At 29.1% G+C, this 18,717-nt stretch overlaps 1 protein-coding gene across 2 annotated transcripts in view; it reads left to right on the top strand.

Moving 5' to 3' along the window:
* Nucleotides 1-18,717, top strand: part of LOC132942865 (uncharacterized) — a 63,327-nt gene that overhangs the window by 20,224 nt on the left and 24,386 nt on the right. Inside the window, exons 2-4 of one of the 2 annotated variants that reach the window (XM_061011541.1) lie at nucleotides 10,467-10,578; nucleotides 14,298-14,435; nucleotides 17,669-17,783. In XM_061011541.1, the coding sequence (XP_060867524.1) occupies nucleotides 14,352-14,435; nucleotides 17,669-17,783 (199 nt within the window). In that variant the 5' untranslated portion in view covers nucleotides 10,467-10,578; nucleotides 14,298-14,351. The remainder of the gene's footprint in view (nucleotides 1-10,466; nucleotides 10,579-14,297; nucleotides 14,436-17,668; nucleotides 17,784-18,717) is intronic. The other variant, XM_061011540.1, reaches the window with a different exon arrangement.

The raw sequence follows: 18,717 nt of genomic DNA, 5'->3' as shown, positions 1-18,717 counted from the left end.
TAGGAATTGACATTTTTTTTATTACGTAAGACGTAAATACCTACTCATAATATAAACGTAGGTAGTATAGGTACCTATTTATATAATTTTCGAAATATTTAGTCTAATTTTAAGCTATTTAGTATTTTTACAACGAAACTATTAACATGATTTTACGATAATATGTGGTAGGTACTAATTTATAACTTCTAACTCAGTTATAACTTATAAGTTAATATAACAATAAAAATAAATAATATAATATTAGGTTCGATGTTTTTTTTCAAAAACTAGTTCAATATACCTATTACCTACCGTATAATTAATATCGCTAATATACTACTTATTACTAATTAATAATTTTACAGTAATACTAATAGCGGTAGGTACTATAAATAAATTATAAAATATTCGTATATAGAAGTATAGGTATAGTGGCTGAAACGGCGAAGTCTACGCTTGAAAACGATTTTCGTATGAAATGAATCATCATTGAATTTAAGTGTAACCGTGACCCATCACAGTGACCTACTCATTGACGAGTTACACCCAAAATCTACTATACAGTAGAGTGACCTTTTTTTTTAATACCATTTATCAAGATTACCCATATATTTATGACAAAAATATAAAATAAACAAATAACAAAAAAAAATTAACGAACGACTGCACGGTATGGAAAAAAAAAGATTATAGTATACGAATCGTATAGTAATATGATTACATTTGAATGATTCGGACGACTCGAGAGGAGCATTTAGTTTTGAAAACAAAACGGACCGCAGCGTTTTTCGCGATTGTCGATCTTCATCTATGTACTTTCGTCCGAGAAATCGACACGAGCAGCATCGTTAAAACTGGATACCAATAAAATGCCGACATCGCATTGTAGGTTAATACCCCATATAGTTTTAAGACATGTATATCCATTAAAGGAGGGGAAAAGATTGCGAAAAGCATCACGTGAATCTTCCACCGCCGCCGCCGCCGCCGCCGGTCATTAAATGTATTGCCGCAGTCACTTCTATTTGTTGGAACAACAATTTTTGCTTAGTTTAATGCATTTCCCGGCGTTCGTTTAATCTCCAGCACATATAGAGGTCCTGCAGCGCTCACATTTCAAAACGACAACAACTACTGTATTATTGCCATGGTATTATACACGGAAAATGCCGGCAAAGTGGGAAACCCTCTCTGCCCGGGATCAAAAAACAATTAGACATATTGCAATGGCGACAGTGTAATTGTAACGTTATAATCTTAATTTAAACGACGATTATCGCTACGATATTTACGATAATGCGTCCGCGCTCGAGCAGCAAAACAAATAATATTATAATATTATTTTTTTTTTTTTTTATTGATCTCAAAAAAAATTAACATCGACAGCCAAGGCCATTAGTTTACAAATAAACATTAATTAAATACAAAATAATAACATTTTTTTTTTTTTATATAAGATTGAACAATTTGGTTTGTTTTATAAACTTTATTAAATCAATGTTTTTTTCATGATTGGGTCCGAGTGAAGAGTCTAGGTTGTTGGATATCTGATGTGATGTCCGCTCTTGGTTGAACATTAAACAGTCTGATATTATATGTTTGACGGTTAACAAGGTTCCGCAGGTTTGACATATGGGAGCTTCCTCTCTTGCCATCAGGAAGCCGTGAGTCATTCTGGTGTGACCAGAACGGAGTCTATTGAGATAATATTACTGTCGTATCATATTGTTGTACTTTTCGTGCGTCCATTGTTGTCGGATACGCACAATAATAATACAATAAACGCGGCCGCGGTGACACGTACACCTACCTACCTACACCGTATTATATAAATAAAATAATAACATTATAGCCTAAAATAATATTAAAAAAATCAATGACGCAGTTGGCGAACGTTGTTGTTATTATTTATTGCTGTTTGGGAACCATAAAAAAAAACTTACTTGCCATAACAAATAATTGCTACAAACTATATATTATTGTGCTATTGCGTGAAAATCAATTCTTTAATATAAAATAATAATTGAATTTCGGCCAACGCTCTGACTATCTGGTAGTTTGTAGTTTTCTGTCCGTATCGTTAATTTAAATTGATTGCACATTAATATCGCTCGAACAATATAATAGGATACGTCAGTATTGATAAAAACTACACGCATTGTTTGTTTTATGGATAAGAAATATTTTGATATTTCGTGATTGTGTCGTGGGCGTTTGTTTTAGTATAATACCGACTTATATATTTGCAGCTAACCTACCGCGGCTTGAAGTACATTAATGCGTTTCTAAGTCTAATTGAATGGGCAGCGGCGCAAATTTAAGCCGCGGGCCTCTAATAGTTGCACAACAGTTTTTCTTTTTTTTTCATTTTTATGTAAGATACTATAAATGTAGGGTAGTAAAAAATATTATCAGTGTCTTAAATCGACTTAGTGCATTCGGCACTGGTGTGGTGAACCGCTGTTTTTACGGCACTGCTTATTTGAGTTTACGTACATACTTATTCGGTTGTCACACGGAATTATCTACCGAGCGAGACGAAATCACATGATACGCGATTAAACTTTAGTCAATTTTAGCACACTTACAATAATTTATCATTTAAATATATACTATATATTTAGGTATATATAAAGACACTGTTCATTAATTTGCAGTTTATAGTTTGTAAGTTCTCATAATTTAGTTGCTGAGTAGGTGGTTATTGTTTCAGTGGTGTTGCAGGACGTGTCTGATTTACCGACCACGTATTCGTATGTATTGAAGCACTGTTTTATTCTTAAAATTGTAATGACAGTTGACACACAACAATATAAAACGGTATGTCATAATACTGAAGGAAATAAATATAGAGAGACGATGATATTATATGGGTACTTGTTTGCATTTAATTATTAATTATACATACACAACGACAATGAAATGAAATTATTAAAACAATTTGAAATAAAAATACTGATTTTATATCATACTAATTTGTATATAGTTTTGTGAAACAGTATTAATTAGAACGTTTACATATTTTAAATTGGTAATTGCGTTTTCACTCCGTTAATGCATTTAAGAAAAAAAAAAATACTGAGAAATATATTATAATAATTTAACAGTAAATACAGGTCTGAAGATATTCTCTGATATTTTATACCCACAAAGTTGTTTCACCTCCACACACAAATTTATTACGGTGAAACTTTTGAAGAATTCTTTTTAAATTTAGTAAACCAGAACGGCTTAGCATACTTTTTAAAAAAAAAAAACGTCTACCTTTTTCTTATTTCATTTTCCGTTTTCTAGCTTTATTGCAATCGTTCTCTTTTCCTACCGATACTTGTCCGGTTAAAAGGTCACATATTATATTTTCTAGATCGAAATAGGAATTTGCATTACCTATTTGCATTAACATCTCGCCTAGACTTATTTTTCTGTATTCTATTTTTAAATACATGCAGTTGTATTTTGACACCGTGAACAAATTATGTATTCTCCGTTGCAGCATTACCGTCAAGATTTTCGTATTTTGAATTTTCGTACAACGTAGACTTTAGTATGCTTATATTGATATATGTATAAGGTGTTTGTATAAAGTTTAAAGTCTATAGTAAAGTGTATATAGTTAGACCGCAAACTTTATAAAAACACGTATATATTTAAAAATGGAATTAAAAACGCATTAAACTTTTTGAATGCATATACATGTTTTACATAATATTCCCATTTATACGCCTTTTGTATGATTAATAATAAGCAGGGAGGGAGGGATGGATGGATGATGTAAATGACAGGGTTAAATACCCTTTTCAGTTCACCTAAACAAAAACGTTCTGGTAGTAGTCCAATGGAACTTCTGACGTAGCCACGTGGTTATCTAAGAATATCTTGAATTTAGTTTATATTTATGTTTATAATATACTCACTACTTACTAAATTTGAATATCCTGCTCTAAATAAACAAACTTTCAACGAGCGTTGAACGTATGTTATGTTTTGAAATTCGTTTGTTCATCTTTTACGGTACCTACATTACAATATATTACTATTTCGTCATAATACTACGAGATATTATAAACAAACACGAAACTATCGTGTGAAAATCTACGTTCATAAAACATAATAATAATATGTTTTAAACAATTTCTTGTTTCGTTTTTTTTTTTTTTTTATATACCTGCATATAACCTAACCATGCGTATGATTTTTTCTCGTAAAATGAATTGTTTAAACAGTTTTCAAAACCACTATCATCACAAGCATAAACGTACACCAATAAAATCACGACACATTATTTTGCTACGGTATATACAAATCATGTGGGTACGAACTATAAATATATATATTATAGCATTACATCGCGCTGAAATAATACCATTTGTTTCAATGAAGAATGTTTGCAATGTTTGTCATTACTGCGGTGCTTTCCACTGTTGTGTTATAATTCACAATGAAACAGACTCAAACAGATCATATTTTAATTAATATATTATGTGGTGAACTGCAGTGAATCAATCCATAATTATATGTTTGTTTGTTTTTCAAGTGTAAAATATGTTTGTAGTACTATTAAATATTAAGTAAACAGAGAATTAATTGCAATCTCATTAAACATTGTTACACTTGCCCTTATTCCGGTATATTGTGGCCGGGTAGTGAAGTATTGATCGGAAATTACTTTGGTAATTTAATTTCGAAAAACGTTTAGCTAAGTAGCTCGGGGTTGATATAAAAACGAAATTCTAAAGTCGTAGATTTTATTAAATTACCTTTAATTATATATATATAGGTAATGAAATCTTTAAGTATTTTTTCAATGTTGTTTATTTTATCATCGGAACAGTAAACGCTGTATACTGTAGGATATTATGTATATATAATACCTATGTATATATTATATACCTTGGAGCCTATTGCGAAACTTTCGAATTGGTTATAATATTATGTTAAAATTATTCTGAACGAAATAAAAATAAAATGTTTGAAATTACCCACATACTTTAGTCGCGTAATTTATAAAATTACATTATTGTACAAATGCACAATATAGTATTTACTATTTTTAATCGGTGTATACAATATAAGTCAATGTTATGTACATTAAATATTAATAAATATATGTGGAAACATGAAATTGGAAATACTCAACATTGGCTCCGTGCAAATTGAACTTGATCGGAAAATCTAGTATTGTATCGAGAAAAAAATACCGATTTATATTTATTTGTTGATTTTTTTCCCCGTAAAATCGATGCGTACCTATTGCTTTTACATATTTTCTATACGAAACGTGTCCCATATTAAGCTCGTTCTCGTTTTTCATTGTTAAAGAAATGAGATAAAATATTTTCCTAACCTTTTCAAATTTCGTATGTAATTTTTTTTAACGAAACGAATAACGCGTATTTGATTTACAACGATATGTGTTTATTTTTTTAGTTATACTAAGTTAGTTAGTTTTGTCAGTTATCATTTTTTTTTCTATACAAAAGAAAGAAGTACTCTAAAAGTTTCATGTAGACTCGCGGAAAAAAACTATTAACAATCGCGAAGGAAAAAAGTGAAATTTACGGCATACCGGTTTCTAAAAAAAATCAATTTGGGTTATTTTGTTATAATTCAGAATAAACGATCAATCTTGAAACTTCAAAATTTTCACAACTACAAATATTCATTCGAACATTGTTATCAATATACAGACCTGATAGAAATTATCTAGAATGTTTTTTAATGTTCAAGTCCCGTATGGACGGTTTAATGGTTTTTCGGTTTATACGCGTAGAATCATTAAACTTACTACTTTTTTAATTATTTTAACTTGAGTTAAAAAATCTCAATAGCAACTTAGTCAACATTTTTTCATTAAGTACATCCGTTTCGAGTACGAATCCAAGGAGATCTTTTAACTAAGTTACTTTTAGATTTGTTTTAATAGGATTCTTACTTTTGTGTACTTAATCGGTTCATACGAGATTTCTCGTATTACTTCATTTAACCATTAATATGTATAATTATTCATACATTCACTACGTACAATACTTCTTAAATTTGAAGACCTTTCCTTATAAGTTCAAATAATAATGCACCGGCGCTATCCAACGCCGACGCGGACAGATGAAGTCGCGGACCCTGTATTCTTTCAGACAATCTGAAGTAGGTACTATTATTCTATTTTAACAGACTTGTACATTAGAAAGGGTCGGTTAATTTAAGAGTAAATAATTTTTTAATTTATTGCATACTGTAATTGATATTATGATATAAGTAACATGGTCTTCAATTTCCAGACCTAACCAAGCAGATTAAATATTTAAAACCATATTTTCCTGTAATACAGGGGAAACAACTAAACTGAGTTTCGTTAGTAGGTTAGGTTCGTATTGCTCGGGAAACCACTATCGAAATTGAATCGTAAATTCTTTAAATATTGTGATTTAGATGACATTTACCATCGATGGTTTACTATCTCCATTGACACAATATATATAACGGTCATTTTGAATTTTATAGATCATTACTGCCCGAATATGTGTGCGTTCTCGTGCATGACTAAAATAAAACCAAAAATATAATGACCCACTGAAATAAAAATATGCACGTGCCTTCAGCCCATTAAGCGTCTTATTCTACGGTTTTATATAAAAATATTTATTACTGTGGAATCAGCACTAATTACGGATATTTATTGTGTACATTTCATACATAATATTCCATTTTAATTACTAATTTGTACTTTTTAATTGACTTTTATACGCGTTTAACGCATTGGGTATAATAGGTCGTATATGGCTTAGTTATTAAAACGTACAAAGCAAACATATAATCGTTTTTCAAAAGTAATGATTTATGAGGCGAATGATTCGAGATAAACGTGCGTGATGTATTGATTCTGCCGTCCTCTCTGCGTCCTGCCTGCGGTGTCATTTTTAATTTATAGTTTTTTTTTTTTTATTACGACAATCATTCCAATAATATGCGATTTCTCAGAGGTTTACGGTTATTTTTTCGACATAATATTTAGAAACTTTTAGACGATGACATATTATTATTATTATTATTATTATTATGAGTTATCAACACGGAGTTTTCAACATGAATGACATTTTTGCAAACGTTAGGTATTTAATGTTTCTAGAGGAGTTTATTACTTTATGTAATAACAATAAATTATATGGCTTGGTGTTCTACGAATATCGGAAATCTTTCAATGATTTTGTTTTTATTTTTAAAGGCAGTATTTGCTTTGACGTAACGGTTGTATTAATAGTATCATACCGGATGTTTAGAGAGGAAGTCATTCGTCTTTCTCTGTATTTCGGTGGTCCGGAGCTACAACACAATAATATTGTCGTAATGCTCGCTTTTAATGATCGTGTTGTATAAACGAATAAATGTTTTTAAAAAAATAATCGTCTTCTTCAAAGCATGGCTCAAACGTGACTTAGATATTTTTTTTGCGAATTATTTTTGAAAAATTAATGTTTCGCATGTCAGAGGGCAAATATTTTGTAATTATGTTTTTATACAATATTATATTTGTAATGTGTAACATGTATAACAAGTATGTTTTATTATTTTCAAAAAAAAAATAATAACGATCTTAAATATGTTTAGAGTTCAACGATCACATAAAGACCTAAGACCGACAAAACCCATAAAATTACATAATTTTTATCAAAGTTCTAGCCGAAAATAAAATAATAAAATCACCATGTTAACACAGATTTATTTAATTTCGTTTATAAGCGTATGTATTTTTTTCTTATACCTATATGTTTATATTTTTATATTTTTTCTGTCACGTCTATCTATCCACAGTTGTCAGCTTTCTTTCGATATCAACCACAATACGACAGTTTTGTCATCTTCAGAATAATTTATTTTGTTTTACTTAAAATTCTATACATACAATGTTCTATCTTTTATATAGATCATATTATATTTTATTTAAGTTTCTAAGAGAAGCGAGAAATGTATTGGTTCAACAATGATGCGTTTTTATTTTTTTATTATTTGGTATATTTGATCATGTTTTTTTGGTAGAAAAACTGCTTCATAAGTTTTATGTGACCACATAACAATCGATAGAATATCTTGCAAAAACGGTTCTCAATATATTGAGGTCATTTTTAGAATTTTCCATAAAATTTTCAAATAACGTCATATAAACTGTGCAATATCACATGCATTTTAATAGACCATTACTAATTTTTTCTAATTGGAAAAATTAAAACTTAGAGAATATTGACATTTTCATCGGTTCAATTTTATAATACTGACATCGTAAAAATGTTCAACGAACATTTTTGTACTCTACATAGAATTTTTATAAGTTTTTATATGTTCACAAATTTTTAATTTAATTAAAAATGTAATGCAAGCTAATTTACACAACGGGTGTCCAACATTGGGTCTGTTATAAATAAAACAAACTAGTCCTGGTTTATCTCTAATATCCACTCTATAACATATCATATTTTTAATATGATTAATATGTGTACCCGACTTAAAAAAAGTATATTCATTTTAAAGTGCTTGTTAAATATTTCTATTTGAATGAACTTTTTAGTTGAAATTATATTGAAAATATATTTCATATAGGCACATATATCTACACTTTTAAATGTTTTATAATTTGAAATTTGTTCACAATCCGCAGCGTCATACACGCATATAAAACTAAAGGGCAAATGCGGTGACATAAACTACTGGACGTATGAAGAAATGTGATGGGTCAGGTGACACCAGCTCTCAAAAATAATGATGAAGTTGAAAATGTTAACTTTAATATTGATGTCAGAAGTGCTACAATTTAGTGCGTAGGTATGCGATTCACTTAGTAGACCTTATAAAGTTCCATTTAAAGAAGTTTCTTTGTCTACGTAAAATGATTTGATTAAAGGTAGGTATATTAAAAGGAGTCCTACGTAATAGTTATGCATAGTCAGTACCTATAATATGTGAAACAAAAACTCGGCGAAACAAAAATTGTCCGTAACTTGAGCACGTCATTATATTTCCTAGTTATTAAATTTGTTTCCCCTCGTGTTAATAATCAAATTAAATATCAGGCTATACAATAAATTGTGGATTTTCTGAATAGAAAGCTCTATCTATTAGTCTCACGCAGTCCGTATAAAATGTGTTAATAATATTGTGGTGTATTTTACGCAATTAAATTTTGATTTATCAAATATGAAATTGTAATGATAGTATAATAATATATGTTCATTTTTGTTTCGTATTTGAACGCAATTATTTTGATGTTTAATATTATTAGGTTCATTAGGTAATCATAATGAAAATTACATAGGCGGATATTTGGTCACATCCGTGGGGGGGGGGGGCTTAACATTTTTGTCTTATCCATTAGCATAAGCATACATTTTTAAACGCTTCGACCTACTAACTGGGGGCTACTCAGTACTCCTACTTTATTCTAGCAGAGGCACCAAGTATATATAGGTATATTAAAATACACAATTTATTTTGACATCTAGTGTGGTTTGTTAAATTCAGGGGGGCGTAGCCTCACAAGTCCCCCCCAAAATTTATATTTTCTATGGACAATTAAGAAAAACAAGATTATTGATTTTGAAAGAAAACAAAATTAAAAATCAATCGATCATAATAATCGCATAATAATATAGTTGTTTAGGACTTATTTGTTTATTAATTGTGTCGTAATTTAATAATTATTATAATTTTTAATTTGTAGAAAAAATTGTTGACAATATTTTGGTTAATTATAGAAGTAAATCGAGTTTAAAGACACAGTATTTATTACATATTTATGGTATTAATATTTATTACGATCTTATAAAAACAGACCACCACAGGAAAAAATGTAATAACGTTGATGCAATAAATGAGTTACCCCGTCATACCCTACATCATAAATAATATAGACTCTCAATTTTAATTTGCTTTACTTTTATAATATTATTATTGGCAGTATATTATACGAGTGAACCGAGAGGAGCATACCTACGACAGTAACACAGGTTTATAGAACAAATAAATATATTGTAATAATCACGCACGATTCCACTTTAAAAAATATATTTTTTTGGTAGTCAAAAATTATTATCACTACCTACAAATATGTTTTTTTATGCCCTATGTCAGAGTGCCAATATATGTATTATGCTTTACATAATATACTATATTAATAATAAAATATTTAAAATATTATACACAGTGAAACTTCTATAATATTATACAACGAAGTATCATGGGGAACAACAAAAATTTGTATTATAGAGGAATTCGTTAAATAGAATTACGACATTTTCATTTTGTTTTTGCAAATACATTCATATTTTATATTAAATTTTAAAAAACCACCAAATATCATATTATACATATTAGCTTTACTTTGTTTAAACTTATCTCAAACGTATTTAATTTATTTTTAATCTTAATTTAAAAGAAATTATCAGGGAGTTCAAAAACTGACATACATTTACGTTTCGAAATTTTTTTTGTGCTTATAGAAAAATGACGGAAAATTTTATCGTTTACGTCAATATTGAAACCGCAGCACTGGAGCAAAATTAACCGGCTTGCCTATACCAATGCTATATTTTTATCGGATACTATAAAATTGTATGTATTTTAGAACAATATTTAATATTTGATAGTGATCAAATTTACAAAAACTGGTTGATCGATCATTGAATAGTTTATTCGTTACCTATACAGAGATAAATTTACGAATGAAATGAATGAAAGTCATGGCACTCAAAAATATTTCGTTAAACTGAAAATTGTCACGTCATATCAGTTTGACAGTAATTTGTGTATTATGAAATAAGGTATAGGTTCACTACTGAGTCTATGAATGACCCTTCTTGATGCCAAAAATATTGTCATAAACTATATAGTATATAATATTGTTATTCACTTTTTGAAAAATGTTTATAATAAAATTTTTTAATGAAATATTTTCGATAGTGGTGACCGCACTAAAATCATATAATATGAGAATAATGTTAGTAATCGTTATATTATTTTTCTTACGTTTATGCGGATAGCCGAAGGACGTTCTGTGTCTGGCCAAAAAATTCTACTTCAAATTCTGTCGTTTTAATTTTTGCTTCACTATATTAATATAGTCTAAGTCCTTACTCGAATGACGATATAGTTATTGCCCAATTGCATTTGTTATTCTCGCCATATATTTAAACAATACTTTATCGGGCGAGTCTTGTGGCTTGTTTATAATTGATTCACGATAAAATAATTCACTACTGTTCTGAGCAAAAGTTTTGAAAAAAAGTCATGTCATGTCTGTAAAATCAATTTTCCATCAATAATGTTCGGGCTTCTTCATTTGTGCTTCACATATTATTATTGCGAAATGTGATGGAAATATAATCAATGACGTCAATTATTATGAATAAGTATTCTTTTGTTTGGCGCCAACTTCGAATTCTGTAAATGAGATGTCGAGTGGGAGATAATTAATAAAAATTACTACCTACGTAGTATGCCATAATGACGTTACTACCTACAGGGGGTAACCTAAATTGCCTATTCAACACGCCGTGTTACACAAATCATAATGTGTTTCGGTACCAAAAATGTCGTTAACAATTACATATTAATTAACATAATAATAATTATTTCTATACTAATTGTATACTTACTTAATACTAATTAGTAATTATTCAGTCTATGAAATGTATATTCTTCACGTTTTTAAAACACTCAAGCATAAGACTTTTTATATTATAACTATGGTAATATACTGACATGGTTAATAACCATTGGTTATATTAAATTACCAAGTACCTAGCTGAATATCCCGGCTTTGCCCGTGTGCAGTTTTTTTTTTGTGGCAAATCCTATATGGTTAGGTTATGTGCTATATAGGCGTACCTCGGTTTGAGTATATTTCTGTTTTAGTGTACCTACCTCAGTTCACGGACAAATCGGCGTCAGTGTATCCAGCTTTGTGAAATAATTCGACCTAAATATGGGCAACCACAAGTCGGATTTTGCACTTGGTATATTTTTTAGCGTGGTTGAAACTTCTTACTCTCCAAACTTTCCTGTCATCGCCAAAAACCATCTCTGAGATTTTTCTCAAATTCAGTTGAGTAGTTTTTGAGTATATAATAGCTAGTAGCTATACATACACACATATTTGGTTTTAAGACGTAGGTTGTTTATTTATTCGATGCCCTAAGCGCGACAATCTGATGCATGCAGTATCACTGTACTTGATCGGCCCGAGTAACCAGCAAAAACCAATTAAATACAAAAAAAAAATTTCAATTTACATCGTGAAACTCAAGATCCCCGTTTGACCACCTATTTAAAATGCGAATATCGGAAAATCCTTTCTAATTGTATATCTAAATCATTAGAAGAACCACTATTCCAAATTCAAAGTTCATACGTTTTGTAGTTTTTAGGATGTAGCGACGAATGAGTGAGTGGGTTGATTTAGCTAATATTATATATATTGTATTATGTGTCCATAAATATGAAAAAAAAAATATATTCAATAATTTTAGTTGGTTCATTTTTTGTCAATATTATATTTAATAATATTATTCATTAAAACAAATATACCGTGTTTACATACATTTTAGATTTTAATATTGAATAAACAATTATTTAACTAATCAATCAATGAACCATTTTACAATATATCTGATAGTAATATAATAGGTAAAGTTATTGACACGTTATTTTTTTGTTTTAAAATCTTTTCATAGCGCTTTATTTAACACTAATGATCTTATTTTTAACTACAAAACAAGGTATTCCTTAACATTTTTTGGTTATTGTATTTTCAACGCATGAATAAAATGAACCACAAAAGGTTAAAATAAATTACTGAAAACACGTCCATTCACGACAAGTAATAGTTACACGACAACCCCTTATAAGATATTCATTGGATTTATGGTATTGCAATTTTCGACAGATATAAACTATACAATGTTTTTTAGAAACCACCCCTTTCAAAAAGGCGACACATAAATTTCTAAGTCCGGTGACGATAAAAATCTTCATGTGCATCATATTTCTGAGAAAAAAAATAACGTAGAAATTTGTTTAATGTTTCAACCTTTTATTTTCGTTATTGCAACAGTCGGATAGTATTCTGTATAATGCAATTAAATTATAAATAATATGTAATTTATGTTTATTCGGTAACACCACGTATAGAACCAAATATAATAGTGATACAACACCACTTTACGCAATTAATAATATAGTCGAAAATCATCATTGTAAAAACCCCTTAATGTACACAATTATATAATCAAATCGTAAGCTAATAACCATGATAATATGTTGGTGCTGTAACAATAAAACAAATTAAAACATTAAAAAATAGTCGAAACTATATATATATATATATATATATATATATATTTTAAACAGTTTACTATGTTTTAAAAATGAGATAACAAAAAAGAAAAGAAAGGTATTGGTGATGAGAGTAAACAGAAATAGCTCATTCGGTTATTTTTTATTCGACTTTGTATACACAACTTCTGATTACTATACTCGTCATCCAATATATTATCGTACAGTCGTTCCAATAGAACGCATATTATTACTGCAATACGCTATCCATCGATACATATTAAAGTGTATAAATCTCATTTTAGAGTACAAAACGTATACGTTACGTTAACACGTCTTGACGAATAATAACGACAATACGACACGATAACATTTAAAATATAATGCGTATGGCATTGCTATTACTTATTACATAAAATTATGTTTCACGAAAGAAAACGTTAAAACCGATTCCGTTTGTGATTTGTCACCCAGAAATATAGTTAAGCGCTTGTATACGTATGAATACGAGCCCGGACAAGCTGGCGATAGTTTTTAATTATTGACTTAAGTTAAGTTGATAGAAAACTGATTTTAAAAAGTTTACATTTAATAGTTATCCTAATTTTTTGTTTAACCCATTTAAGTTAAAAGTTATATGGAAACTTACAATTAACTTATTAACTTAAGTTAAAAGTTATTTTTTTCTTATATTATACATAAATAACCACTAATACGGTTAGGTTAATCATAAAAAGTAAATGTTTATTCAATGTGCATCATCAATTATAATTTTATTATACTTATTATTTAATTATTCATAAGCTAACGTAATTTAGATTTGATTAAAATATTTATTAAGTTTGTATCAATGAAAATCAGTTAAGTTAATAAAAATTAAATTTAAAAAGTTAAAAAGTTAACTTAACTTTAACTTTTTTACTATTTTGTGCCCGGGATTGCGTAAATATATAATAAATGTATTATAAGTATTTGAATCTATAATATAATTATTGCAGGCGGTCCGGCTGAACCATAAGAAAGAACAAGTGATCATACTCGACGAAGATAACATGTTATTAGACGATAAAATGATCTACACGTCGCAACCGAAGATTTATCCATTCGCTGTAGTCCTCAGACTTCGTGTGCTTCAGGTACGTAGTATTCATATCAATATTGAAAAATTAATATACAGTTAAACCGTGGTGTAATATTATTATGACTGTAAGGCTCGAACTCTATAAAGAAAAAATATAAAATTACGTTTCGTGTTTGTTGAACGCGGAAAGAATGATTTAGACGAATCCATATAGCGTGATGTACAAATGTTATAAAATAACGCGAGTAAATAATCTATTATGAAATTGAAAAAATCGACGGCATTTGATGACGGGTTAAATTTAATTTGTTTAATGTAACTGTTAAACCGAAGCATCTGGTAAATAATAATTTAAATACAACTTTGAGGTACAATACGTGTAAACATTTTCTGATGATAACTACCAACATTTTTTTTACTACATATCATTATCAATCTTTAGAAATTGTATAATAGTACTGAGTTAATCACAAGTTCGTTTCATGACACTGTATATAGTTATACCGCTATGGCGCTATACATACGCATTTCAATAGTTCAATTTTCATTTTAGAAATTCAAACATCAAATAATAGTGTGTACAAACATCGGTGTGAAAATTGAATTAAAATCGTTAAATATTTTCACCTCGTGAACGTTGAAGATTATCCAAGGTGTCAAATATAAGGATGACAAATGACGGGATCGTCGTATTCGGTATTGAGGATATATAAGAGTTAAAGCCTCGGACAAACCCCTAGCGTTTCGCGGTATTTATCTCGCTCGTTATCGAAGGCATTCAAAACCGAACTTTTACTTTACAATTTGCTTAAAGCGGCGTAAAATGCTTTCACCGCTGTGGCAGTTTATTTATTGTTTTAGTGCAACGAAACGTTGTTTAAAATTTAATTTTGACTATGACAAGACATTCAAAAAAACCGTTTATCTTCATAACGAAACTGTAGACACGTTTTGTATACCATGGCTATACCTCGATTTTTATTATATTTCTGTACAACTTATATAGGTATAACAGCTCCGCGGAATCATTGATTAATGTACCATAAATAATGTCATTGTAATCGCACAATATTATATAGAAAGCAAAATACATCGTATATATTTATTTACATAATAATATACAATTTTCCTGTACGGTTCCTTTGACACGTGCACTTTTGATATTAATTCTAAACGTTTTTTAGAAGCTCGCCATTGTTATGATATGTGTTCGCTATTTTTACGTTTGATTAATACACTAGAATTTACCAGGCACATATTATTATTATTAGTATAAGCACTTAGTGTGGGGTTTCAAATGGGAGATGCGATTATGCGCTTGCTGAACACGGAAATAATTAATGTGCATATAGGTGTGCGCAGGTATGTATTCGGCCCCGTGAAAAGCTTTCACAAATTATACATTATAAAACAGCATATATAATCTCGGGGGTCATTTTTGGTCGCGACTCTCTCTGTACGTCGTCCGTTTAGTTGTATCCGTTTTAAAATAATAATACGCACGCCCCGCGATTGTTTCGACGAACAATATATTATATTATTATACACATTGGGTATTCACTTTGCGGTTGAAAAAAAAACAACAAAAATGATTACTGTAAAAATATGCCTTTTGCTCACTGTGCAATGTAAAAAAACTTCGATTTTCGTAGTTTTACGAAAAATTAGACGTGCCTACGTAGTATTATATTCTTCGTACAATATTATATGGGATTCGCGACCAGTCCAAAATATGTTCAAAATATTGTTTTTCCATCGGTCTCGTCCACACGGATCAAATAAATAGAATATCGAGAACCACCGTGCGTATTATGTGCGACTGGAATACGTCATTAAATCGATATAAAATACTATGGAACCACGCGAGACAAAGCCCTGCGCCACTGAACTACTGAACTTTGTGCGGCGTAGCGGTATTTTTTTTTTTTTTTGAGAATTTATGAGATATTAACTTATTTTCGTAAAGTCAGCGATGTCGTTGATACATCAATAGTGATCTCGTGAAAAGATTTATCCCCCATAACACCACTACCTACCTTTAAAAAATAAACATTCTTAAATTGACATAAAAATAATATAAGAATGTCAAATTTGACCTCTTTTTCTCAGAAAATATTTTTTCGGTTGCTATTTTTTTTTCCATTTTCTATGAAATTCAGTGCACGTCATTTATAAATAGTTCAAATACCTCTTGAATAATATGAATAATATAATATGGTGTTTGATAAAAAAAAAATACATCTTTAGACTTCTGCTATGTGTAATAACCTCAATTAAAAACCATTCATCGAAATAATTTAGTATAAAAGTCTTAAAATAAATTCCTTGAGTGAAAGATTTTTTTTCTTTCATTAATCTAAATTAAACGTTCATAAATGGAAAATTATAATTTTTATTGCCTATATTTGTCTATATATTATACTATCAAGTATGAAAGCCTTAAAAAGACAATAAATAGGCATGCCATTAATATCTTCAGCAGGATGTAATGTTTTCTTTATTGTTTTCTTCTTTATTCGTATAAATATTAAATAGATTTGAACAAAACAATGTCTATAAAATAGTAAAATATAGTTGTAATACACTCTAATTAACTTCAGATTGTTATTAGTTGTAATTAGAATTCGTTTTTGTGTTACGCTTCAATTTTGGTATAAAAGTCTTTGATTGGTTCGTAAAAAAAATTCCGTATAGTGAATATTACGTTCAATTTAAATAAAAAATGTCTCCAGGGTCTTACTTCGTGAATTTAGTATATATTCAATATAACCTGAATACATATAAATCTTTTTCAGTTCAATATTTCTATCATTAAAAATTATATTTTTAATAATAATGTAATCAACTTCAACTGCAGCATACATTTATAATGCCATATAATACCAATACTAGATAATATGATTCTCCTTGAATAGAACCAGAGCACAAATATAGAATTAAAATAGATTTCAATTCAATGGTATGAATTATATATATACAAAATTAGCGGGAAAAAAAATGTATACCTAAAAAAATCCATGGGAGTTTAAATATAATTTACTCTCACGACGTTAGAGCCGAATAAATTGCTCAGAAGTATTTTATGTCCTCTCACTAACTCACTCTCTTTCTACATATATATATATTTCCTTTGATTTATATACGGTACCTAGTATAACATATACTACTTGGACCCTGCTTCATATATTATATATTATTAAAAACGTAATACGTGCTCTCCCTGTGTAATTTCAGGTTTTTTGTAATCATTGTATAGTTATAATTATATATATTTTTTTTTTTTTTCAGATAGTTTGCGGTATTACCGGGTTAGTTATGGGCATGGTCGCCACTATAGAAGAAAAGGGAAAAATGAACTTGGGCTTAGCAATACCGGCTGGAATTCTGACAGTTATTGCTGCAGGTATGTATAATGCTATAATATATATTATATATGTATAATGTTATAGTATATATATATGTGTGTATATGCATTATCGTAGTTATTAATGAATAGGATGTTTATGATCCAAAACTCTAAAAAATGCATGCAAATACGCCCAACAAATATCAAAGTGTGGACTTAAAGTAATCAAATATGATATAAAAGAATTGTTCATGTATTGTTCATTCAAAATAAACTATTCATTTTTAATAAATTAATAATAATATAACACGTATATTATATTGTTATAATAACACGTTATATTCGTGCCTCCAAGTGGATTGTGACACCAACATTAACATATAACTTTGAGCGTTGCCTGCAGGCTATGGGTATGTGCCATGTATTGCCTACGGTATGTCAATAAAAGCATGTATGACACGCTTGTTAGCCTGAACTTGCTGATCTGTACAAGCTAAATCTAATAGAAAAAATATATATTTTTAAAAATGTTCTTAATAATCTAAAATCTTAGAAAAGTTACGTACCTATACCTATACAATTTACAAAAAATGACCAAAGTATAAAAAAATTTCCTCAAAACAAAAGCTAATACATTCATGGCTATAAATGCAAAAAAAAATTAATATAACTGCTTCTATGCCATACCAAACGGATTTATAATATCTGCAATGCATATAAAGTGATGATCTCCTTCCACAAAGAAACCGGGCTGGACAAGTAAATTTAGTAATGATATAATATTTCTTGAACATTTTCTATAAACAAGCCTGTGATGGATTTGTTAGCTAAGTTAGATTTTTCTGAAAATATTTTTAAATGGACATCGAGATTACGTCCTAAAATCAAAAACAAAACAATTAGTTTGTATCATATGATGTTTAAATTTTTCTTTCAATAATTTCTATCAGGTACAATCTATTAACCTACATTTTACTTATTTTTAATGTTT

Source organism: Metopolophium dirhodum, chromosome 4, assembly GCF_019925205.1.
Source record: "Metopolophium dirhodum isolate CAU chromosome 4, ASM1992520v1, whole genome shotgun sequence".
NCBI lineage: Eukaryota > Metazoa > Arthropoda > Insecta > Hemiptera > Aphididae > Metopolophium > Metopolophium dirhodum.
The sequence above is the reverse complement of the archived record's forward strand: the minus strand, read 5'-3'. Positions and strand labels throughout refer to the sequence as shown.